The sequence below is a fragment of the Mytilus galloprovincialis genome, chromosome 7, assembly GCF_965363235.1.
Source record: "Mytilus galloprovincialis chromosome 7, xbMytGall1.hap1.1, whole genome shotgun sequence".
NCBI lineage: Eukaryota > Metazoa > Mollusca > Bivalvia > Mytilida > Mytilidae > Mytilus > Mytilus galloprovincialis.
Window position 1 is genome coordinate 37248882 of NC_134844.1, and position 27794 is coordinate 37276675.

Sequence of the window (27794 nt, forward strand, 5' to 3'; positions counted from 1 at the left end):
TTTACTAAGAAACAAGATGGCAGATTCCAAAACATAACAATATCCCCATTGACCAGATAGGGTCTTCTAAAGAACAAAGCACCTTAATTTCGAAACATTAATTCGAATTTATAGTGTTCCTTTATTGTAATTATATATTTATCATAGACGAAAACAAATTAAGAGCACTCTGTTGCAACTTGTAGGTCTGTGCACCTGTTTCACTTGCATTCCTTGGCTGACACAAGTCGGCTTTCCCATTAAAACCATATCTTTATCATTAATTTGTTAGAGGTGGGTCACTACAGGTTAGAAAGTTATCCTGTAAAATGCCTGAAGCTTAATCTTCACTGTTGACTTGTAAAGTTGTAACAGGACATCAAATCATACAAATGACTCAAAATTATAGATTTGCTACCTCTCCCCTTTTTTCTTCTTCTATACTGTTCCAAGCTCCTCTGAAGCAATTTGACTATGAACAGTTAACTTTGAAGTTGTGTGAGACGGAGTAAAAAGCACGTTAAAAGCTAGTTGATCCTTAGAAGCTGCATGTACAAGCTGATTCTCTCCGTTAGCTAAAATATCCGAAGAACACTTGTAATGACCGAATAACACTTGAAATTTTGATATTGACACATATTGGTGACTTTTAAACATTGATTATTAAATAATTATATATGTTCAATGTATTTTATATCTTAAAAAGGATTAACAGAAAGCAGATAAGTTCATTAAAAACTTAAAAAATTTAGTGTGTACATCGAAAATGGCAGCTGATTCTCTCCTTGAACGTTGAAGGAATCAATAGAATCAGCTGCGACCATGGTCTGTGGCAGGGAGTTCCAAAGGACTTTACCAGCAGCGAAGAATGAGTCCTGGGAGCTTCTGGTGGTGCAGGCTACTTGCTGGAATTTTCTCCAGAACTTTAGCTCTTATGGTCGCAAAATTGTAAAAAAATATCAGAAATAGCTATGGTTCCCAAATGATACGGTACATACCCAAGTCATGATCAACACAGTTTTAAACATACAGTGCATAGTAAGATACTATAGACATAATAGATGACATATAAAAGTTAATATATATATTTATCATATATTTAGTAGTAAATACAGTAGTTCTGAATATTTAATAAATAGTCTGCTGTTTAATCCATATCGCGTAACTTTGATGCGCACCCTTTATCACACCCCTACTCATTTTTTTTAACTCCGTTTTAACATGTTTAATTTATTCAAGCTTCTCCAGATTTTTTTTCTTTAAAATTTTTTCCTCAAAATTGATCCTAAATAAACGGTCATTCGGACATGACACAATTTATTAAATGACTTCATTGTTTGGAATGTGACGTCACAAACGTTGAGTTTTCATATTTCTGACACACAAACTGCAACTATAAAAAAAGAACTCAATGAAATACCATACAAAACACACAAAAAAAATATGATAAACAAAATATTTTTAAAACAACAGCACGCAAATAATAAGGTAACCCAGGTGCTTCGGATGAGTAATTGAGCAGTTCTTTTAAAACTTTTGAAACAAGACAAAAGTAGAACTGAAGGTAACCCAGGTGTTAGGGATCAGAAAGCAGTTCATATATTCGCTCCTGTTGAAATATATGATAAAGCGTATAAAACATGGCAAAATCCGTATCACATGCCATATCACCCTCGACCAATATCATCCCTCTGGCTGATATTGGTATCTCTGGATGATACGGCATATGATACGGATTTTGCCATGTATTATTAATTCTCTATATATATATATCATATGTAACCAGAGAGTATGAATTTCTTAGCTTTCTCCACTTTCTTTCTCCACTTTCTTAGCTCAACTAATTACAAGTGACTAAGTATTTACCACATTTTCTAATGGAAGCAATCCTGTCACACATAGTTTGCAAAATATTGTATATCTTAAAACATTGCACAAGTTAAGAATAATAAGCACAAAGTATATAGCCACACAAAAATAAAAAATAAAAGAAGCACAGACATAAAGCACTAGATGCATGCACTGCACTGACATGAGCTGTTAATTGTATCCCATGTTCGTACCAATTTTTTTAATTAGTCAAAGGATGTTTACATTCGATAATGGTTCTTCAGCTCATTCTGGATTTGTGCAGCATTATAGCGAAACCATCTTAAACTATACCTGGTAGTTCTGACTCTTGGGAGTACTACTGTTCCCTGTGATCTTAAATCATACTTATTAATTTTAAAGTTATGTCATGATAGTAAAAAATCCATAGTGTAAACTAAAAAGCAACTACAGGTCACTCTACTGCCTTCAACAATGAGCAAAAACTGAATCAATGGTTTAAAAATAAAGACAGATATTTATACAACAATTTTGTTTAGACAATGTTAGAAGAAATATCTCAAACATGTCAAATAAGCATGATAAGTCAAAGATCTGAAATAATGTGAAGTTATAGACTTAAACTTTATGGCAGAAAATAACTTATTTTCTATGGTAAATATTTTGGTCCATATATTTTATTTTTTTCATAACAAGTTTCCTTTCTTTTTTCAGATCTGAAACTTTATAAAATACAATCCTGCTCATGTTTGTGACAAAATGGAAGAAGCAGGTTCTGAAAATTTAAACCCAGAAGAAGTTCGTAAACGGCGTCTAGCTTATTTTCAGTCAATATCAGATAAGGATAAACCAGCAGTAGCTAAAGTAGAATCTACTCCTGTTAAGGGTCATACACCACAAAATCAAATAGAATCTGCAGAGAAAAACATAAGCAAGGAACAAGTTCAATTTACTTCACAAACCCAACACAGAGCAGATAATGGTAGAACTGATGATGTTCCAAAGCTACAGCTTAGTCATGAATCTAATGGCCAAGTTGGAGATGGATATGATGAGAACGTGGAACGGTTGCTTCAGCTCACAAAAAAGGAAATGGCAGAGAAATATACCAACAGAAAAGACAGTCCTAAAGGGGATTTAACTCCAAAACAAACAGAAACAATACATGCAAACGTCAGTAATTCAGGATGGAGTTCTAATCAGTTAAGCAGTAAGGAAGAATATAGAAATCCTAGTAAACATGTGCAAAATAAACCATCTCCAAATTTAAGACATTTCCAACCACAGCCTGCTAATGACTTGCATGTTGAAGAAATATTTAGTGAAAGGAACAATTCATTTCGTCCAAAACATAATCCACAAATGGCTCATTCTCTAAGGGAATCACAGGAAAATGGTGCACATATATTTCAAAAGTCTATGGATGTAAACCAAGTAAAAGAGCTTGGACTCTCAACTCATAGACCTGAAGATGTTCAGAAAAGTAAAGATTTACATGAAAGGTCCCCAAGGGCTTTAAATGAATCAATGTCAGAGGAGTTGAAGTATGCTCTTGGTGAGAAAAAATATAAAGAATTCTTGGAGAAATCTATGAAAGACATTGATGCTCTATATGGAGAAAATATCAAATCTAAAACCAAGGGGGGTAAATTTGAGAAAGGGGGAACAAAAGATATAAATGTTAGACGAGATCAATATGATAAAGTAACGAATTCATTGATGGGACTTCAGATGAATGAAACTGTACTTACACCACAAAATGACTCAAGTAAGAGTAAAGACAGACTACTTAATCGTCCTAAAAATGAACCGGTCACCATTTACCAGGGTAAGCGAGGATTTGAAAAGGACGAAGGAGTAGAACAAAATATGAGTAGAAGCAAAAGCATTGATGAATCACAGAGTGGTTCAATTTCAAGTAAAAATTTTGCATTTTCAGCAGATGAAATTTATAGTCAAGCTTATCAACCTAATGCATTAGAATCTGTTCCAATACCTGTAAGTGGAGGACTTGGCCATGGGCATCCTGTTCAACAACAGCCTTTTTCAGGTATGTCTGGAGTTGGACACAGTCATTCGATACCTCATGGGTTTCAGCCACATCCTGGTTTATACCATAGTCATTCTTATGAAGGGCCTATGCCACAGAGTCCTTACAGTCATTACCCACAGGAACATTTCACGACTAACAGTCCCCCAGGATATTTTGTTCAACATCCATACGGGTCCCCAGAATCTTATCCACATGGACATCCATCTATGAGAACATCAAGAATGATGTCACACTCCCCTAACCAGAAGGGGGATAACCAGATACCACCTAATTCAATGATGTCATATTATCCACATCCACATTATGATGATAGCCCAGGTCGTCAGATCTCAGCACGTAATATACATTCAATGGACCCACAAGATATTTATAAATTTAGACAGCAACATCCACAGATGTTTCCACATCCACCTGAGGATTATCATTTTGATTCAGAAATGAAGCCTCATCCACCTTCTGTAAAACAGAGTCAGAGTTCCCCTTACTTTCATCCATCAATGGTTAGAGGTCAACATCCACCAGAGTCTCCTCCAAGTTATCGACCAGGTCCACATGGATCTTCACAACGCCCTGGTCCACATGGTGATATGTCAGGTTTTCAGGATTATCTCCACATGATGCCAAAGGGTATTCCCTATCCACCCCCACCAACAGATATTGAACTACAGACCTACTTTCAGTATGTAGGCAGTCAAGGATATCCTATACCGTACCAGACAGTCATGCCACCAGACTCACCAAGAGATGATAAAGGTATTAGTGAATTATTTTTTAATTGAATTCATTGTCAAACTTGTAATAACAAATTGAAATATACATTGTGTAAATAAACATTCTAAGAGTTTTCCCCTGTGATCCTTAGTATTTATGAAGATTTCTTCACCAATAACTTTTTATCAACTTATCAGTTGTTATAACACTATAACTGAAATATATATATATATATAGTTTTCAACAGATGTTTTGTTTTAAAGTAATAAGCATAAGTATTATAACATTTCAGTCTATGTGTTGATGCTTAAACAATGGTCTGACTTTTTTATGTACATATTTAGAATACAGAATATCTATGTATAGACCTTTTGGTAAGTAATTTTGTAAAATGCATGTCCTGTTTTTAAGATTAGATAGACTGTACATGCTGGTGCCTGCTACACTGAAACCAAACAAAAGAATCTTCTGTTTTCAATTTTGCATTAATAGTTTAGATTTGAATAAATTTTAAAACAGTGTGAAATAACATTTAATACATACTTTTTTCTTAATTTTTATACCTTAATCATTTATATTTATACAAGATTTGTTTTGAAATTGTCAGACTTTTTTAAAACTAACATACCAGTTAATAATTTTTGTCTTGCCTGCAATAAAAATCATCGAAGGCGAGCTATAGATGAAGGCATTGCTTCTCAGGCAGTATCCTCAACAATTGTTTTCCTCTCAAGTCAGTTTTATAAGAACTACCTGTGATAAAAAGATGAGTGATATTTTCTTTAAAGTTGCATTACTATTAGTATATTTCAGTTTGATAATTATTTCAAGGTCCTGCCATCTAGGTTATGGTCTAGCAATGCAAATTTATATTTATTAGCAATGTTGCTATCCATTGTCTTTTTCTGAATTTTCTGTTGGCAGGATATATATCTCTGTGTCAACAGTAATTATTTTATAATGCACCCATCCTCTCATCACTCCCCTTTCTGTCATGACCTCTTTTTTCCTCATTGATCTTTGAAATATTGAAATGATACATGAAATAAATCTTTTTTATTCAGTATTAGTAGTTTTATTTAATGAATGTTAAACAAGCAATTAATTTAATGTTCCACATTTACTTATTTCCAAAGGTTGACTACCATTTTAAGTTCACATGTCCAAGATTTGAGTAGCTTTTTGCATCACTTTGTCATCTATTTTTCTCTGATGTGTGCAGCCAATATCCTGTTGCCACTAGCTTGACAGAAAAGGTCATACCTCTAGCTTTATTTCAATCCTCTTTTCTCCCTTTGTGAGTAAATACAACATGCATTTTATTTGTAGTGCTGTGAGGTAAAACTTCTAGATCCTACCCATGCTCTTGTCAAGCAAAGTACTAATACTATACATAAACTCAGAAATTCAAATAAAAAAGAGTGTGTAAAATGTATAACAATACTCATGATACTTATTAAGAAAACAATTTTATTAAAATGACAAAAGTTGCAGAAAGTAGTGCATGGTGTATGAATCTATCTATTCTACTCAATGCATATTATTGCCTTAATTTAGAAGGCTAAATGCTTAATACAATGCAATATTTGATTTTAAATTTACAATGCAAAAAGCAAATGAAGTAGTGCATGCTGTATGAATATATCTATTCTACTCTAAGTCTTCTGTCTACAACACTCACATGTTCTTTGATTATACCTTTACTTGCTAAAAAATAAACTGTTCTCAACAGCTATTGCATTTTACTTACTATAAAAAATAATAACTGAATTTATTTTTTATGCCCCACCTACGATAGTAGAGGGGCATTATGTTTTCTGGTCTGTGCGTCCGTTCGTCCGTCCGTCCGTTCGTCCGTCCGTTCGTCCGTCCGTCTGTCCGTCCGTCTGTCCCGCTTCAGGTTAAAGTTTTTGGTCGAGGTAGTTTTTGATGAAGTTGAAGTCCAATCGACTTCAAACTTGGTACACATGTTCCCTATGATATGATCTTTCTAATTTTAATGCCAAATTAGAGATTTTACCCCAATTTCACGGTCCACTGAACATAGAAAATGATAGTGCGAGTGGGGCATTCGTGTACTGAGGACACATTCTTGTTTCTTAATATCATGTTATCGTTGTCCATCAGATTGTCTTTTTCTAAATTTTCTGATCATCATAAACAGAATTTTATAAAAAAAAATCTTTGGAGTTTATATTCTTTTCCTAATTAACAATGATTAAAAACCTGTCATTTCTGTAATATGTGACCATGTTATATTAACTAGGTACAATGGTTCCTCATCCTCCTTCAGAGAAGAAAGAGACTAAGTCAGGTTCTAGTACCTTCAGGAGAAGAGATATGGACAGTAGTCGTGATAAACCTGTCCACGAAGGTAGCCGTGATAAACCTGTCCACGAAGGTAGCCGTGATTGGCAACAGCATGAAGGTAGTCCACAAAAAGATAACATGAAAAATTCCATTGATGATAGACCAGATGACCTAAGTAGTTCACAAAGACATATAGAGGGCATTAGACAATTTCATGAACAAAGGTAAACAATAAGAGAATAGAAAAGAAAGTAGCAATAAGTCAAAAATTAAAATAGACATGCTTAAAATAGACATGCTTAAAATAAAAACAATAAGAAAGACAAACAACGATAACAAAACATTGCACATAAAATTAAACAACACAAACCTTTCAAAAATCCAGAGATGAACTTGAGCCAAGTTGAGGTGATTCATCAAGAAGAATACATAATCATTGACCATGTTGACAATGAAATAAAATATGTTATTTTAGACTTAAACAGTTCATTAATATCATCCCCCATACAATCCTCTGTCTATACATTGTGTCAATCTCAAATCATTTAGAGACCATAAAAGTTTTGAACAGATAAAAAATCTGGAATTAACATCAAATTCTGCCAATAACCACAAATAAGAGACCACCGAAGTTCCTGACATTTCATAAAGTCCATAAAATTTTTTAATAGATTTTTTTCTGTTAATGGTTGAACTGACAATAAGTACGGGTACATGTATTTATTTTCACCAAATAATAAAAAAAATACTAGAATATAAATCTGTACTTGTAGGAGGCAACAACAAGAAAATGAGATGTTGGAAAAACAAAGAACTTTTGCCAAGGAATCCATTGATAGGTACTTTACCTCACTTGAGCACCATTCTAGTAAACAGCAGGGTCAAGACTTCACTGACAAACCCATGGAAATATTACGGGAAAGTTTGACAGATGTACAGACATTAGTCAATTCTGAAGCTACAGGGGTTACATTAAATGCAGGTGGAATTACTGAAAGGATGGATGAATTAGGAATAGATCTGTCATACTTAAAACAAAAAGATCAGGACAATACAGAAAATACATACAAAAATAAGGGAGATAATCCCAAAACTAGGACTGTTATTGTTTGTCCAGAATGTGGAGAAGTAAACAAACCTTACATGACTTGGTGCTCAGAATGTAGTGAAGTACTCATAGGTGTTGAGCCAGTCAAAGTCAAACCCAAACGAAAAGGTGGGCGTACCAAAAAGTCTGGTGAAAACAGTGATAAAAATTATGTTCTTTATAAAAGTGTTACATTTGATGAGCCTAAAAGTTCTGAATTAGATCAAAATGCAAGTGATAATGAACAGGAAGTGAAAGAAGTAGAACCATCTCATTCTAAATTATCTCCAACTAAATCAGAGGGCAGAGATAGTGGAAGGCCATCTAGTGACGATTTAGATTTAACTAGAACAGAAAATGAAATTGATGAAATTTGTCAAAGTTTAAGTGATCCAGTAATTAAAGGTTTTATAAAAGCTTATTTTAATAAAAAGAGGCAGGAAGTATCAAAGAAAACTGATGATGAAGAAATTATAGATTCAGAGGACAGATATGTTTCTGAAGAAAGAAGTACCAAAAGAACCTTAAATATTAACAAAGTTGAAAGTAAAGATGAAGAAGTTGTGGAAGAAAATCAAAATGAGAGGCATCAATTTCGACATGTTGCACATAATGAATTCAGTGAAAACCAGTTGAATAACGAAGTAAGCAACAGATTTCATAGTGATGATATAGATAACAGTAAACAAATAGAAAATGATTATTTTCATCCAGTTGAGAGTCTGCAGAATCCAGACCAGTCTCATAAAGATCATCATCTACATAATGAAGAGGTTTGGTTACACGAACAAAGGTCTCCTAGATATGATGCCCCAATGGGTAGAAAACATATGCCAATAGATATAGAAGTTTTCACTTTAGAAGAAAGCCGCCAGGGTAAAGTAACACAAAGAGACCCACTTGTTCCTTCTTTAAACCTTGCAAACAGTAGTGATGAGGACGAAAATGATGTCAAAAAGAAACCATTTGTTCCACTTAGCATGTCAGCAGAGAGCGAAGACTGGAATGACTTTTTCAATAATGGCAATAATTTTGAGATTCCTCAAGAAGAACCAATACTTGAAAGTCCTAACGCAGTTGATGATGAATCAAAACCATTTTTGGAACGATTACTCGAACATCAGCCAAAAATGTCTAAAAAGCCACCCAGTTCAAGTATAAAGACTCGTAAGTCTAATCCTAATGTTAAAAGTGTTGTAAAGGAATCTATAGATACTCCATGTAGGCAAAGAAAATGGGCAAAGTCTAGTACTGCTTGGAATTCCTATAACCCTAGGGAATTGAGCACGAAACCAAGTGTCAACAAAAGTAGGCCTATTAGCGCTGGCAATAAACGACCTACAAGTGGTGGAACTCGGCCCGCTGCTAATGGAGGAACCCGCCCTGCTTCAGCATTGAACAATGGTGTTCCTAGAAGATCTGGCAGTATTCCAAACCTAGCTTTACAAAGTATGGAAGATGATACCCCTGGAAGGAAAAAAGTCTCAAAATTCAGTCGTCCTGTCAGTGTTGATCTGTCTACAACAAGGTAAGTTATTCCATCTGAGAATTTTTAAGTTAACTTAATGGTCCTTCTTGAAGTTTTTGAACAAAAGCAAAAGGTTTATATCAAGGCGACAGCAACCTTATGACAACAAAAAAAAAGACATCAAAAGGTCAACATGCTGTCTTTATAAATAGACAGGTGTCTGTAGAATATGTCTAGTTCTATATGTCCCAGTATACAAACAAATGTGAACAAATTCAACTGAGGCTATCAATGATCAGCCATCATTACCAAATCTCCAAATTATTCTTACCGGTACTTGACTGTTATGATCCATGTTATCAATGAAAAAAAAAATCATCAGTTTGGACGTCATTGGCTTACCTATAGCTGATGATTATTATATCTGTACCATTTGATCAAGGACTTTTCGTTTTGAATTTTCCTCAGAGTTCAGTACTTCTGTGATTTTACTTTTTAATCTCTTTATGTGGAGACTAATCCACCTTACAATTCTTTATCAAGGTGAATAATATAAACTATTTTACAGGTCAGAAGAATCCAGAGGGGATGTTACTCCAGATCTTCCTGTCAGTCTTCCTGTTAGAAGGACAGAAGTGGCTAGTCAAGCGTTTGCAGTAAAGAAAAATGAGGTCCCCACTTCACAGCCGCTAATTAGGAAAAAAGAGGTCCCTAGTACTTCATCTAAAGTAGAAACCAAAAACAAAGACAGTCCTAAGTCACTTCCTTATGTAATTGATCATCGACTTCCTGCTGAAGAAATAGAACCAGTGAAAGGTATTGTATTTCAAAATTTATGTTGACAAACAAATGTCGGGCCAACCAATACATTGTATAGATAACTGATGTATTAAGTTTTTATAAAGACTGCCGTCATTTATTGCCATACAGTTTATTATATCTCACCTATACATGTACAACAAATAATAAGGAAACAAGAGTAGAACTTGGCATTAAAAATGTATAAACTCCCTGAAAATAAGATTAAAAGAAGAAAAATTCTGTATAAATTAAATTTGATATGGTAGTATAAAGAAAGCTTCATAAGGAAAGAAATATTAAGATGAGTAGTTTAAGTTTTACTACCATGAAAATATACTCTTACTTCTGGTTATGTTATTTTGCAAATTTTGCAGAAACATTCAGTTGATTGAGATATGTTTAACAACTATGATATGAAAATAAGGAGATGAAGTATGATTGCCAACCAGACAGCCATCCTTCAATGATAAAATGATTAGGATGTAACCACTAAAGTGTACAGGTCCACTGTAATATTAAAAACCATACCGTATAGTAAGCTATAGAAGTTCCCAAAATGTAAGATAACTTCATAAGTAGGCATTATTGACATATTATTTTCTGATTTGTTTCAGATATAGGCAAACTTCAGAGTGCTTACTCAATGTACCAGGAAATGGTAAGTATACACTACTGATCTACATAAATAAATTGCAATTAATGTGCACATCAAATCATCTTGAAAATTATAGACTATCCATTAAACATTCAATGTTCTTGCATTGTAGGAAAATCTAAAATTTATTTGTAGGAGCATAAGAAGCAGACAGAAAAACAAAACTATGTGTGTCAAAATATGACTAATCTACCTCTTTTTAAAAATAAAATGGTATTAAACATTTGAGGGTAACATTTGTAGTCTTCACAAAATCTTATCAGGCACTATAACTAAAAGATATTAAGCCATCATTTCATAGAGTTGTTTCATGTTTTGAAAACAAAATGAAAAAAAGCTGTATAAAGGCTTCCTTAACCATGGTTACTTATACATGGCTTTAAAAAAGACTGATCAAATTGTTTAATGATTTGTTGATAATTTTGTAACATATAGGTACGTTTCATGCATGAGCATAGCTATAGACAAGGAACTTTTTTCCTTCTTTGGATGACCTCTGGATGAGGAATCACTTCAATAACAAGTCTATTATCTAGAAATTAAAGTAGATTTTCTCCATATTTTTCAACAAAAAAACCCGAAAGGATTTTGTTTTCAAATTCACACAAATTATATACATATATGTAAAAGAATTGGATGTACATGTACAAATTATTAAAAATAAGTTTGTGATTTTATTACTTCAGACACCAAGAATACAGCAAGGAAAGTTTTCAGCATGGCTGTGTCTTCCAGATGAAATTATGTTGCAGATTTTTTCGTTCTTGTCTCATGGAGATTTAATAGAAGCAGCTTTGGCATGTAAACAATACTACAGAGTAGCTTTAGATGAAACATTATGTAAGTATTATCTAAAGGAGGTAAAATCATCTACCCACCTATAAGATTTGCTAATTACTGATATTCGTAATACAAAAAAATGCTTGCTTTTTTCAGTGCTATCAAGCAATCATATGAATTATACTGTTGGCAAGATTTTTATTCCCCACTTTAAAACCCTGCTTTAAAAAATTGGGGATATACTGTTTTACCTCTTTTCATCTATCTGTCAGTTCATACATCAGTCTGTCCATCCGTCTCCTGAATATTTTTGTTGCATCTTTCTCAGGAACTACATTTGTACATTACAAGGCTTTCTGAAAATTTATACAAGTCAGCTATATGGTGTGATGCATTTTCAGATTCATCACTCAACATCTTCCTGTTTACTTGTATCATTTTACAAAGACAAGACAAGACAAGACAAGACAAGATTTTATTTAAGTCTCACCTCTTCATTTTATAAAATATAAAAATAGTTAATAAAACAATGTCAATAAACATACAAAAGCCATTCTAAAAAGAGTTATGAGAGACTTACATGATAGCCAAGTTGAAAATTTTCATCACATTTTTCTCAGGAACTTTAATACAAGGATTTCTGAAATTTGGTTTCAGGGTTTATATAAGTCAGTTATACCCTTTGATGCATTTTTAGATTCATCACTCAACAACTTCTTATTTACTAAAATATTTGGGTAGGGGTATCCTCACAGTTTCACTTGTAGGGATCAAGATATTGTTTTGGTGCTTTTTAACTTAAATCTAACAAATAGGCATAGACAGAAATCACCATTTAGAAAATCCAACCAATTACATTATCTTAAATACTGATATATATATAAACACTTATAAATTTATTGAAAGTGATAACTTTTCATTGAGCTTAATACTTGATATAGAAAAAGGTAGGGTTATTTTAAAATTTATTATTTCTTGTTAACAATATTCACCTGTTTGAAATAATAATAAAAGTTAAGAAAATAAATAGTTGTGAATTTCTAAAATTACTCATTTTATGTGTACATGATTCAGTTAGTGTATAAAGTGTTTATGTAATAAAGGATGTATAATTTTCTTTTGTCTTCTAGGGAGATACATAACAATAAAGAAGAAACATGATATGGATGACGAAACGTTAGCAAATATAGGTCATCGGCATCCTGTCAGTCTGGCATTAATACAATGTCATGGTGATAATATTACAGCCAAAGGCCTTCGAGAATTGTTTAGGGAATGTTGTGAAACTCTAAGGGTAAGATTGTACAGTAATAATACATTAAAGTGATCTACAAAAAAAATATATGACTAGGCTTATTTAATTGTCTTAATGAGATCTGTTAATGTCGGAGGGTAAATCAATGGTAAACAAACACTGTACAGTGGATTTCTCTTTAAAAGTGTATAGCCTATAGCCGAGGAAAATTCACATGATAAAAAGATAAAGATATTCTTCATGGGTACACACTGAACACTAATAAGGATTAAGGACCCTTTTAATATTAATATAAAGACACAATATTGCTATGACAAAATAATTTCTTGTGAAATTTCATGCAAATGACATGATTATGCAATTAAATGGTATGAAATTGAGTGTTGTTTACTGATGTATGATAAAGACAAAATATTGGGATTCCACCTCCCACTGTATCTTAATTGTACAGATTTATTTATTTCCTTTGCATGAATATTAATATGACCCAAGTTGATATTTAGAAAAGAACATTTTATAAATCGGTTTAATGAAAATGACAAGAATTCCCCATATGACAACACTGTTCAATATAACATACAGCTTTATAAACTTTTATTTAGATTTGAAATGTGAAATATTGTTATACTTTTTCAGGAATTAAATTTATGTGGTTGCAGTAGAGGTGCTTTAACAGGAGACTGTATTTTACTGCATGCCTCAGCAAGATGTCATAACTTGACACATGTTGATGCTAGTTGGTGCATGGTAACAGATAGTGGTATTGGTGCTATTTCTAGCTCTTGTAAAAGGTAAGCATTGTCCATTTCTGTTATCAAATTACATTGTAAAGTTTTATATACAAAGCTTTCCCAATTTTCAGTAAATATATTACCTATCCCAGCCCATAGTTTCTTGTAAGAATGGTAATCTGCTTGTGAATCCTCATGAATCAATTCTCTCTATCTTTAAAACCCTTTACAGTTGGTAATGTAACATTTCATGATTAATTATTCTTTGCATCTGTGTTACAAACAAGGAAGAAAACTGATATTGAGAGACAAGGTCAAAAAGCTGACCCTTTGCATATAATGCAGGGCTTCCAAAACACATTTGAGCCAGCCGGACATTTTATATCTGATCCCGATTTTAATCTTTTAAGACTTAGTCACAAAAGGCAATTATGGTAATCAGATGGCCATTCCAATGATAATGACATTAGATTAAAAAACGATTTTAAACTTTACTTTGATATGAATTTGATGTTTGGATGTAAACTGTTAAATTGGCAGTGCATCATTCAAAGTGTGCACATCAGCGTGCTCGTATCTTCCATAGACTCTTTATTTGTGCAAAATTACATGTCAAAAACTTTATTTTCGTTTTTAGAATCACGTTTTTCTAAAACCGGATGTTGACTTGACAGTGGTAAAACATGGACCATAAACGGATACGTAAAATCCGTGTACGTTTACAAAGCATGACTGAGTAAAGATTAAGCTCGTTTCACGTTATTTCTTCAACAAAATACTTGAAATGAACATTCAGATACAGGTTTCAATGATAATTTTTGCATTTTAAAGAAATAAAGGATGCATAATTAAATTTCCCACCTTAGCACATGCGCACACGTGTTCTAGTTCATTCAACGTAGTTCTGACGATTTTTCATTTAAACCAAGGACGTATATTATAGTTATACGTCCTTGTTTAAACCTTTCAAAATTTTTCATCAAATCATGTAGATAAACTAATTTCTTATTATAATTTTAATCTTTTGGACTAAATCAATGAGCTACAAACCGCTGAAATGTAAGAAAATAATTGTGAATAGACCAATCAATTTATAGGATGTCCGGTACTGAACATAGTTTACCTGTCACTTGAACAGGTAGATATCACCTGTCCAACAACTAATTAGCCTTGATTAAAATTAGAAAGTATTGAAGTATGGGTTGTTTTGATAGTAATTAATCATCATGTCTCTTTTATGACCGGAAATGTGTGGATGTTAAAGGCAAAAGGTTGTGCCAAAAAGATCGTGAATTATGTTAAAATGACCGAAAAAATTGAAAACTAAAATGTATATGACTGTTTCATGCTTTGCCCAGCCTGACTTTTACCGGACATTATACAAATGTCCGGAATATATGACCGTTTTGGAAGCCCTGATATAATGAAAAATATTTTTTGTTTCTAACTTTTAAATATTTGTTACTTACAATGAAAAAAGTTCATTAAAAACCTTGGTCACGTCATAGTTTATTTTGAACACCTCTGTACAAACGTATAAAATAGTATCCCTCTAACTCAAAAACCTTTTGGAGTTTAGGAATGGAATTTATAATCATTATTAACCACTTCTAGAAAATGTGTCATATATATGGAAAAAAACTTCAAAACTGTTTTTTTAAGCTTCTTCTCCTCCACCACCACTGTTCATTGATATTCGTGGTCGCTCTTGACACCACTATGCCTATACATGTACAAAAAGATACCTTAAAGGTCATGATAAAAAAATGTCTGCAACTGTTTCCACTTTGTACAAGTAGGTATTTTAATGTTAATTAACATTTATGACATCCTTATATCAGTGACACAACAGTAAAGTTTGTGCCTTCTGTGAGTTTAAGTTTTGTTAGAATGGAATAACCCTCATTACTTCTAATAAATTGCACTATAAACTACATACATACAGCTGTGCCTTCAGTGATAACTTCAACCACTATCATCTTATAATTTTCATTATACTTTATATTTCAGACTTGAAAGTTTATGCATAAATGGTTGTCAAAATATAACTGATGAAGGCTTAGAAACAGTACTCAAGAAACATGGTTCAAGGTATATAAATGGAAAAATCAATAATTTTTTGGTTCTTTTAATTTCAGTTGAAATTACAATTTACAATTTTTGTATTTTGAAATTACAAAAGGGGAGGGGGATATTTGGTATATCCCCTCCCTTTCTCCAAAAAATAATAAATCAATAAAATCAATAAGACAAAAATTTGCACATCAAAGCATGTGTTTTCTTTGTATGAGCGGAATTTCATGTCTTAAAAAAGATTTGGAGAAGTTACATTTTAGTCTCGACTAACTTGAATAGATCATTAAAATCAAAAAATATATTTCTGCAGAATCTTTTGCATGGTTATATTTAGTATAGATGTAAGATATATTTAATCTTAAGTTTGTTCTGTTACAGTTTACGAGTATTGGAAATGTTTGGATGCTTCAAGATTACACCAAAAGGAATCCGATATTTAGCAACACATTGTATAAACCTTCTGACATTGAATCTTGGCCAGTGTTACAAGGTATTAATTCTCATCATATTTGTCATGGTATACTAAGCTATTACAGACAAATGAATAAGATACATAAAACTGTCACTACAGCTGCTTTATTAGTGTATCATAATGTATTATAAGCTCTCCAAATTATTTCAAGGGGAGATAATCTAATTAACTTCCTTTAATCAGCTATAAGAATTGTAAGGCTGGGTATTCCCATAGTTCTTGTTTATTCTTTTCACATATGGGCTTATGGCATGTACCTATAAAAAAGGGGAAAAGGTACTCTTGGGTAAGTATAATTTGAATACTTAGAATTTAAACTTAAAATACATTTCACTATTTTTAGTATTATTTAATTTAATATATTTATGTTATTTTCTGGCCTCCATTCCCTAAATCATTATTGTTAATTGTTGCTGTAGATAAGATCAACAAACTTTTCTTAGATTGGACTATTGAAAATAGGCTGTAACTAAAAAACAATATATGTAATGGTGCAGTTTTTGGATTCTAACAGAACCAATTATGGTATAATTAATTAAAGAAAAACTTTACTGTCTCTTCAAATTCTCATTTTTTTTATTTACAGTTAAAGGATTCATGCATTTCGCAGCTATCAACTAGTCTTGGCAGAATTGAAAGTTTAGATCTCAGAGGTGTTAAGCATGTAAGTACCTTGGAAGGATTCAACTTAGATCATTAAGTCTCAAAAGAAAAGATTGTCTTTATCTTAAGAGCTTAAATAGATATAAAGCTTAAAGTCTGTATTCAAATCAGATCAACTTGTCTTAAAAGAACAGGCCTTGCTGTTGTAATGAATTCCAGTACAATTATAATACTCAGACTCAGATATTTAACAAATCAAAATACTGGATATTGGTGTTTCCAGCTCAAATTTTGTACTCCAAGTACTGAGTAAAGTGTTTGACAGAGAGTTTCATATTTGATGATTTGTTGAAAAATAGTTAAATAGTCGAAATGGATCGAGATTTTTTTTTAATTTTGTTTAATACACTATGATTGAAAATAGAATAGAAGTTTGGTTGTTTTGTTTCTTGTGCACCTCAAATAAAACATGTTTACAAAATCTGAAAACTTAAGAATGATGGATTGTCAGTTGAAATAAATTGTCTTTATTTTATTTTTATATATTTTCAAAAAGAAATATTTATCAGGAACCTCCTTTTTTTTTCAATTATGTTTTTCTCCAGTAAATAGTTTTTACTTATTCTCTGATTTGTTGGTATATTTACAGATAAAGGACAACTGTATCAGATATGTTGTGAAGAATTGTCCTAGATTGAAGACAATAGTAATGGCCAACTGTCCAAATATTAGTGATGTAGCTTTACTAGAGATCTCAACATATCTTAGTGATATCAGGTAATTAGAAATCAAATTATCACAAATACAAAATTAAAATCTTCTGAAATAGTTTATAAGCTACTTACGTTGCAATTCCTAACACAAATCTCTAGTAAAAAGTATAAACCTGTGTGGCTTGAAGTCAAAATAATGACACAGTGCTTTTTACTGAACTTGCTTTAATAAAAACAATATAAAATAAAGCCTTTTGTTACAGATAGAATCAATTTGCAAATACCATTAACATGTTCTCAATATGAATGAAAGGATATTTGCTTGTATTTAATGTCTATGAAAAAACTTGGCAAAATGGATTGAAACATGTACCAGTACAATGTACTATAAATCTAGAAATTCACTTTTGCATCATATATATCAAAATGCAAGTTTTTATTATTACAATACTCACCCAGTCACACTATTTGCATTAGCATTATTAATAAAAACCTCACAGTAATTTCTGATTTTACAGTATTCATGTGTTTTGAAATTTGGTATGACTTAAAATCTTGTTCTCCACAATGATAGTGTGAAGTTTTGTAGGTATACAGAAATGTTAGGAAAGAGGCCAGATAAGTGCTATATTTGTTCAATTGAACATAGAACCAGATATGAAGTGTAACACTCTCTATTTCCCTGTCTTATTCCATCATATTTGTATGAATGACCATTTAAATGAAGTGTAATTAAGCTTAAAATTTTACAGGGTCATAGATGTTTGTGGCTGCAGGAATATTACAGATAACAGTATTCGAGCTCTGTCAAACAACTGTCAGAACCTCCGGAACATTGATATCAGTTCAACAGGATGTACACAGCGAAGGTAAGTTGACATGGAAAGGGAAGTTAATGAGGATTTATTATCATTCATGGGGTACCACATTTCTTGGGTAAAGGTGGTGACAGTTCCACAGGATGTACACAGCGGAGGTAAGTTGACATGGAAAGGGAAGTTAATGAGGATTTATTATCATTCATGGGGTACCACATTTCTTGGGTAAAGGTGGTGACAGTTCCACAGAATGTACACAGCGGAGGTAAGTTGACATGGAAAGGGAAGTTAATGTGGATTTATTATCATTCATGGGGTACCACATTTCTTGGGTAAAGGTGGTGACAGTTCCACAGGATGTACACAGCGGAGGTAAGTTGACATGGAAAGGGAAGTTAATGAGGATTTATTATCATTCATGGGGTACCACATTTCTTGGGTAAAGGAGGTGACAGTTCTACAGGATGTACACAGCGGAGGTAAGTTGACATGGAAAGGGAAGTTAATGTGGATTTATTATCATTCATGGGGTACCACATTTCTTGGGTAAAGGTGGTGACAGTTCCACAGGATGTACACAGCGGAGGTAAGTTGACATGGAAAGGGAAGTTAATGAGGTTTTATTAGCTCACCTGGTCCGAAGGGCCAAGTGAGCTTTTCTCATCACTTGGCGTCCGGCGTCCGTCGTCCGTCGTCCGTCGTCCGTCGTCGTCGTCGTCCGTCGTTAACTTTTACAAAAATCTTCTCCTCTGAAACTACTGGACCAAATTAAACCAAACTTGGCCACAATCATCATTGGGGTATCTAGTTTAAAAATTGTGTCCGGTGACCTGCCCAACCAACCAAGATGGCCGCCATGGCTAAAAATAGAACATAGGGGTAAAATGCAGTTTTTGGCTTATAACTCAAAAACCAAAGCATTAAGAGCAAATCTGACATGGGGTAAAATTGTTCATCAGGTTAAGATCTATCTGCCCTGAAATTTTCAGATGAATCAGACAACCCGTTGGTAGGTTGCTGCCCCTGAATTTGTAATTTTGAGAAAATTTTGCTGTTTTTGGTTATTATCTTGAATATTATTATAGATAGAGATAAACTGTGAACAGCAAAAATGTTCAACAAAGTAAGATCTACAAATAAGTCAACCTGACCAAAATGGTCTGTTGACCCCTTTAGAAGTTATTGCCCTTTATAGTCAATTTTTAACCATTTTTCGTAAATCTTAGTTATCTTTTACAAAAATCTTCTCCTCTGAAAATACTGGACCAAATTAAACCAAACTTGGCCACAATCATCATTGGGGTATCTAGTTTAAAAATTGTGTCCGGTGACCCGGCCAACCAATCAAGATGGCCGCCATGGCTAAAAATAGAACATAGGGGTAAAATGCAGTTTTTGGCTTATCACTCAAAAACCAAAGCATTTAGAGCAAATCTGACATGTGGTAAAATTGCTTATCAGGTCAAGATCTATCTGCAACAACAAAAGAAAGAGAGTTTTTAACGACCTCAGCTGGCTATACAACCCTTGCACAATCAACTGAATTTTGCAGAAATCATTAATAGGATAGATTGCCCTTATATGATAATTTTTTATTACCTTTTTGGTTTTTTTGGCAAAGTGGGGGGGGGAGGGGGGATGTTGCGCAACAACAAAACTACTTCACAACTTTCTCATTACTTTGCATTTCTTGTTAGATAAATTTTACAAAAATTCTCCCCTGAAACAACTGTTGAATTTAAACAAACTTGGTTTAAATCACCACTAGGATATCCAGGGACCACTGTGTATGATGACCCTGCCTGCCCACATGGCTGAAATAAAGCATAGGTTTCAAATGCACTTTTTAGTATTATATCTCTGAAACTAAACGACAGTACAACAGTTGCATTTATCATGTAACAATTGTAAATAAAAATATCAGGTGAGCGACACAGGGTCCTTGGACCCTCTAGTTATCATTCATGGGGTACCACATTTCTTGGGTAAAGGTGGTGACAGTTCCACAGGATGTACACAGCGGAGGTAAGTTGACATGGAAAGGGAAGTTAATGAGGATTTATTATCATTCATGGGGTACCACATTTCTTGGGTAAAGGTGGTGACAGTTCCACAGGATGTACACAGCGGAGGTAAGTTGACATGGAAAGGGAAGTTAATGAGGATTTATTATCATTCATGGGGTACCACATTTCTTGGGTAAAGGTGGTGACAGTTCCACAGGATGTACACAGCGGAGGTAAGTTGACATGGAAAGGGAAGTTAATGAGGATTTATTATCATTCATGGGGTACCACATTTCTTGGGTAAAGGAGGTGACAGTTCTACAGGATGTACACAGCGGAGGTAAGTTGACATGGAAAGGGAAGTTAATGTGGATTTATTATCATTCATGGGGTACCACATTTCTTGGGTAAAGGTGGTGACAGTTCCACAGGATGTACACAGCGGAGGTAAGTTGACATGGAAAGGGAAGTTAATGAGGATTTATTATCATTCATGGGGTACCACATTTCTTGGGTAAAGGAGGTGACAGTTCTACAGGATGTACACAGCAGAGGTAAGTTGACATGGAAAGGGAAGTTAATGAGGATTTATTATCATTCATGGGGTACCACATTTCTTGGGTAAAGGTGGTGACAGTTCCACAGGATGTACACAGCGGAGGTAAGTTGACATGGAAAGGGAAGTTAATGAGGATTTATTATCATTCATGGGGTACCACATTTCTTGGGCAAAGGAGGTGACAGTTCTACAGGATGTACACAGCAGAGGTAAGTTGACATGGAAAGGGAAGTTAATGAGGTTTTATTATGATTCATGGGGTACCACATTTCTTGGGTAAAGGAGGTGACAGTTCTACAGGATGTACACAGCGGAGGTAAGTTGGCATGGAAAGGGAAGTTAATATGGATTTATTATCATTCATGGGGTACCACATTTTGTGGATTTATTATCATTCATGGGGTACCACATTTCTTGGGTAAAGGAGGTGACAGTTCTACAGGATGTACACAGCGGAGGTAAGTTGGCATGGAAAGGGAAGTTAATATGGATTTATTATCATTCATGGGGTACCACATTTTGTGGATTTATTATCATTCATGGGGTACCACATTTCTTGGGTAAAGGTGGTGACAGTTCCACAGGATGTACACAGCGGAGGTAAGTTGACATGGAAAGGGAAGTTAATGAGGATTTATTATCATTCATGGGGTACCACATTTCTTTAGTAAAGGTGAACCAAAAATTTAACTGTTCATGAATGTACATATTTCCTATTGGCTTGTATGCAGACTTTGGCAAAACAACAAAATCAAATTTACACAGGAATTGATTCCCACAAAAATAAGGAATTCTCAGTATATATTTTAAATATGTTGTTAGTTGTTAACTTAAGGAACATTACATCAGTTTATGTAATAGTTTTTTTTATATAATGTTAGATATAAGTTTAGTGTTAACAATTTTACTGAAAAGGGCTTATTTATTACAGTTTCAATTTTACTATAAAAAAAAAACGTTTTGATATTTATATATCTTTATTTTTTGTTTATGAGTCTTTATATGACTGCTGTTTATTGACAATATATTTATCATCATTGCAGTGTATCTATGTTAGCCAATTTCTGTAACCAGAGACTAGAGGAAGCCAAGCTGAACTTCCTAGCCGATGTTACTGATGCTGTAGTTATCAAACTAGTTAAACACTGTAAAAAGTAAGATATAGTACAGTTGATCTCTTAGTTTTATATCTAGTGCATAAGATATTGATTTTTTTTATCATTTAAAAAGAGGGTAAAGTGTACTTGCTAGTATTAAATCACATTTTTCAATTAAACTTTGGTTGATAAACGTCTCAATGACAATGGCAATCATACCACATCTCCTTATTTTTGATAATACATGTTCTCTAACTCTATGGAAATATATCCCTTTCCGAACCAATTGTATAAAAAAATTTAATCAACGTGTGGTTGCCGGTGATCTCAGAAGATGATTGGCTGAGTCAAAGGGTCATAACCTTTCTCAGCTCCCTGAATTGATTAAAATGTTCAAATAGGTGTTAATGAAATTGACAACTTCGTGGAAAGTGGAAGGCACTCGAAGGGGATTTTGGTTTAGAAAAGAAGAAAATTTATCTTTTAATCATTAGAGAAACAGATTATTACATAGTAACGCGTAGATTATCGGATTTGTCCAATCTCGATAGTTAAATTATAAATTTTAAAGTCCTCGTCGAGGCTCTGACTTTAAAATTGATAATTTAACTACCTCGATTGGAAAAATCCGATAATCCACTTGTATCAATGTAATAATATATATTTCTTCCATTTTGACTACCTCTAACATTTATTGGAAAAAAGAATGATATAGTTGAAACCTGTCAAAAGGAAACATTTTATAAAAAACTTGAAATCTGTGAAAAGGAAACATTTGATAATAACCATGGGCTTATAGAAATATACTCACCTAGACTTTTAGTAAAACAAACCACTGTATTAAAACAAATGAGATAATTAAATGCAAAAAATAATTAGATCTTTTGCATTATGTCTTCAATAAAGATACTCTGTTTTTGTAGGTTACGAAGCATAAATTAAAATTGTACTTGGTAGTTGTATTGATATTGGTTCTGACAGGTTAATTGGTAACAACTTTGACATTGTGTATTTTTTTAGGTTAAAACTTTTGCATCTGTATGGATGTACCAGCATAAAAGACATAAAGAAAATACAGGAACTTAATCAAGACTTGAATGTTGAAATGTAAGCTGAAAATGAAAGAGTTGATGCTCCAATAGACTGTACCGGTACACAATACTCCTTAATAACATGAAATCATAGCAAACCTTACCAGTTCTGAGTGGCATTGAAACCAGGGTATATTTGCACAGAAATAATAAAAAAAAAATCAAAGTTACAGGAAATTAAATATGAATGTGTTATTTTGGGGCATTGTTCATCTTTAAAACACAATGGTGTTCAGTAGACAATGATAGGTGTTGTATTGAACAGAGTTCTTTTAGTGTTAAACATTGTATTAATTTAATATAAGTCAACAAAAATTTGAAAAAAACTACTGTCATATTCACATTGAAAAAAAAAAAACTCTATTAAAAAAGAATCAGCCCCAAAACATACTGTTGTTTCCCTTTTCTTTACAATTTAGAATTATTTTTTTTAAATAACTTTTTAACAGAATCATGTTAGATAGTTAGGTAAGACATTCACATGTTCATGTCATGTTTTGATAACATGCATGTTTATGGCGTTCAATTATATTTATATAAAAGATCTGATAAGGGTGACAGTCTGTAGTGTTACACTCTTGGAAAAAAGTAGACAAATGAAAAACTAGATGTAGAAATAGTTGTAAATACATAATTTATGGAACACTTGTGCAATAGATATCTATAAATAGTTTGCTGAAAAAATTAATTACGGCATTTTCTATATAATCAGTATTGGCTCGACATTTATGCAAATTCATATGAAATTAAGATTAGTATTATTTTTATATCCGTCATTATTTGTACATTTGTAAATTATTTGTTAATTTATTAATGATCAAATCATTTGCTCAATTTGTATGTATGTTTCACATATCATAGTTATTTATATGTTAGAATGAAATGCCTTTGAGCTTCTATTGGGTTCTGTATACATTTTACTTTTCTTTTTGTATGCTTTATATCCTTTTTGTCATTTTTTTTACACTTTAATATATATATATATATATATTTCTATTCAAGTTAGTGTGATATTTCATGATGCAATTTTTGTGAACATGTTTGACTTTCTCTTTTTCTTATCAATTTTGACTGTCTACTTATTGATGTTTATTAATGTTAACTGTTTCTCTTATTTTTCATCTATTAAGACAGTTTCTCTGTTTTATGCCACCTCAACAAAATAGATGGGGTACTTTTTTTTACCTCTGTCTGTCCATTAGTCCGTCCAATTCACATAGGGTACATTTTATGTCCAGTTATTGCCTCCTATAGTTTACAAACTAATACTTTAATATTATGTAGGATTTTATTATATATAACAAAGGCATGCAAAGATGGGTTGCATTAAATGTGTCTGAAACGATACAAAAATATCAAAAAGAGTGGCAAAAAACAAAACAAAAAGACAATAGTATACAAAACAGAGCATAGAAAACTACCAGTAGAGACTGAGCAAGATGAACATCCAAATGTTTTTTTTTTCTATCTTTGTCTTATAATATTCAAACTGCCAAAGTCTAATGTGATATGTTTTCATTGATATTCTGTGATTGTTGAACCTATTTATTTGTAAATATATTGTTAAGTTTTGGAAATATTTAAATTATGTACACTGTTTAGACAAATTTTATGTCATTTTTTTCAATTGTGATTAAAGGAGTAGATGCATGAAATTTGTAAAATAGGTTTCTAAACTATACGTCCTAGTGAGATTGGTAATAAGTATTTAGGAAATTTAAATTAAAAAATGTTCTATTAAGATGGTTTTTAAGTTTTTGTAGTATGAGCCCTATTGGGGTAGGAATTTATTAGAGGAATTTAAAACAACAAAATGAGCTGGCACACACATAGTTTAGGTCATATGTCTTTTAGTTTGCAAAGTTTTGTCTTGTTCTTTTAAAAATAAAAAACAAGTTAAAAATTGAATTTTGTTGAAATTTATTAAGGATGTACTAAGGTGAGGTTAGGTGAAAATTAATAAATCAAGAATTTAAAATTGGTCCTATAAGCTTGAAGAGCATTCTTTAAGGATAAAAATAAGCTAAAAATATTGATAGGTCATGGACCTCCTTTTCGAGATATTTGAGATTTGAAATAGGGCGGGAAAAGGCTGACTCAGACTTTTACCTTATGTTTGCATTGGTATCATTTGGGTCTAAAACAAAAGAAAGAAAATTAAGAATCTTCTAAAATTTTGGTTAATGACCTTTCATGAGCTATTTAGTCTTATATGAAAAAATAAATGGGTGTTATGGGGCAAAATATTTTACCTTGTTTTGTATGGAAAAACACCAAGGAGACCGAAAATTTGACACGATTTCCAAAACCTCACCTAAGTACATCCTTAAGTGCTTTAAAATTAGAAAATAGTTAGAACAGAACAAAGATAAGATGTATTTAAAGAGAAATTGATAAGATCCGTCTTCATCCTGAATATTGTGGATTCATTATTTTTTCGTTGGATACAGATTTATAAGAATTTCTTGGGTACAAGGAACCGCAAATTCAAATCTTCAATGAACAACAAAATTTATATTGAAATATATGCAGACTTTGTCAAAACAATGAAATCCAATGTATGATAAAACATTTCCTCAATCCACAAAAATTGGTACGAACGAAAATAAATTAATCCACAGTATACATATAGATTCAAAATTAATACTTTTAAAACAACATTTTGTCACTGTTTTGGCTTTAATGGACTTGTGTTCCATTTAACAATTTAAACACCTTTGCAAGTATTGAACCTGCTTTTTATAAATATATACATGTCTTTAAAAAAAAAATACCTCTTAACTAATATTACTCAAAATCAATGCAAGAATTTATCAGAAAAAGTAAAATATGTTATGCACTAACAGTGCTATAGTATATTTAAAATGGATTTATATTTTTTATGGAATTAGCTTCTTCTTTTGTGTAAAAGTATATTCCAAAAACAGTTTTAGTATCTATATTAATTGAAAAAGATTTTACATTAATAAGTGTACGATATTGTTAAGCATAGGTAAATAAATAAAGCAAGTCAGTTTATTATAAATATTTCAAAATTTAAAGTTTCAGATTCTGTCAATATTCTCAAAGAATAAGTTTTTTTTATACCCCATTTATGGGCATTATGTTTTCTGGTCTGTGCATCAGTTCGTCTGTCCGTCCGTCTGTCCCGCTTCAGATTAAAGTTTTGGTTAAAGTTTTAGTTTTTGATGAAGTTAAGTCCAATCAACTTGAAACTTAGTAAACATGTTCCCTATGATATGATCTTTCTACTTTTAATGCCAAATTAGAGATTTTACCCCATTTTCACGGTCCACTTAACAGAAAATGATAGTGTGGATGGGGCATCCGTGTACTAGGGACACATTCTTGTTACATATTTATAAAAGTTAACAAACATGGGAAAAGATGTGAAAGTCATTCAAATAGTATTAAACAATTACACAGCTGCTTTATGAACACCAAAAACTGTGTAAGATGTTCTTTAAAAACAAATATTATTTTCATATGTAATGTATTTAATTTATTTTGTTTTGCATGCTTATATGCTCATAATAACTTGTCATGAATAATTTGAAAAATGTACCATAGAATTTGTATCTTACTGATGTGTATGTGATTAAAACAGAAACAGAGCCTAGGTCATCTAAGAATTGACTTTTTAGTATGCTGTTGGATGTATTGCACTCTATTGTAAATCATATTGCAATATTTAGTTTAGTCATTTTGTGAGTGCTTTTATTTTTATTAACCTTATCTGAACTTTTGTAAGCCTCTACAAGAAAGTGTTCAATAAATATCAGAAAAGTAACTGTCTTTGCTTTTATCACTATTTAAATGTCAAGACAAAATGGACAAACCAGTTTACATAAAACAAATCCAATAAAAACTAGAAAAAATGTAGAAAGTAATACTGTAAATTCAGAAATTATTGCGTGCATTTATTATTGCGATTTTGTCAGTTTAGACTTAAATGCGATTTTAATTTTTTACGAGTTTGAGAAAAATCCTGTTTAACTCATATAAAATATTTCAAAATGCGAGTTTAAATTATTGCGTTTACCACTCTGTCGCATTTTTCGCAATAATAAAAACCTCCTATTAATTTCTGAATTTATACAGTAATCCGTAAACATTTTATATAAAAAGTACAACTAAAAGGATGACTATATATCTGGTATGGAGCTTAACAGTGATGGCTTGTAACATGTAAGTGCTATTGGATCTGCCAGAAATTGGCTTGTAACATGTAAGTGTTTTGGATCTGCAAGAAATTGGCTTGTAACATGTAAGTGCTTTTGGATCTGCCACAAATTGGCTTGTAACATGTAAGTGTTTTGGATCTGCCAGAAATTGGCTTGTAACATGCAAGTGCTTTTGGATCTGCCAGAAATTGGCTTGTAACATGTAAGTGCTTTTGGATCTGCCAGAAATTGGCTTGTAACATGTAAGTGCTTTTTGATCTGCAAGAAATTGGCTTGTAACATGTAAGTGCTTTTGGATCTGCCAGAAATTGGCTTGTAACATGTAAGTGCTTTTGGATCTGCCAGAAATTGGCTTGTAACATGTAAGTGCTTTTGGATCTGCAAGAAATTGGCTTGTAACATGTAAGTGCTTTTGGATCTGCCAGAAATTGGCTTGTAACATGTAAGTGCTTTTGGATCTGCCAGAAATTGGCTTGTAACATGTAAGTGCTTTTGGATCTGCAAGAAATTGGCTT

General features: G+C 32.5%; 1 protein-coding gene across 2 annotated transcripts; it reads left to right on the forward strand.

The window, feature by feature from the left end:
• Nucleotides 1–26885, forward strand: LOC143082901 (uncharacterized). 2 transcript variants are annotated; one of them, XM_076258897.1, is made up of 17 exons: nucleotides 1–126; nucleotides 2524–4615; nucleotides 4918–4947; nucleotides 6840–7107; nucleotides 7657–9498; nucleotides 10007–10254; nucleotides 10854–10897; nucleotides 11581–11734; nucleotides 12805–12968; nucleotides 13566–13720; nucleotides 15671–15751; nucleotides 16115–16226; nucleotides 16795–16872; nucleotides 17461–17588; nucleotides 18277–18393; nucleotides 21951–22061; nucleotides 23025–26885. In XM_076258897.1, exons 2-17 carry the CDS (start codon nucleotides 2569–2571, stop codon nucleotides 23113–23115), a joined length of 5670 nt encoding a protein of 1889 aa, XP_076115012.1. In that variant the 5' UTR covers nucleotides 1–126; nucleotides 2524–2568; the 3' UTR covers nucleotides 23116–26885. The 2 variants fall into 2 exon arrangements, with proteins under 2 accessions (XP_076115012.1, XP_076115013.1); XM_076258898.1 differs by lacking the exon at nucleotides 4918–4947.
• The last annotated feature ends 909 nt before the right edge of the window (nucleotides 26886–27794 follow it).

Coding starts and splice junctions, on each gene's coding strand:
- LOC143082901 (XM_076258897.1), top strand. CDS start 2,569: ATGGAAGAAGCAGGTTCTGAAAATTTAAACCCAGAAGAAGTTCGTAAA. Junction 4,616..4,917: donor CTCACCAAGAGATGATAAAG/GTATTAGTGAAT, acceptor GTACATATTTAG/AATACAGAATATCTATGTAT. Junction 7,108..7,656: donor AGACAATTTCATGAACAAAG/GTAAACAATAAG, acceptor CTGTACTTGTAG/GAGGCAACAACAAGAAAATG.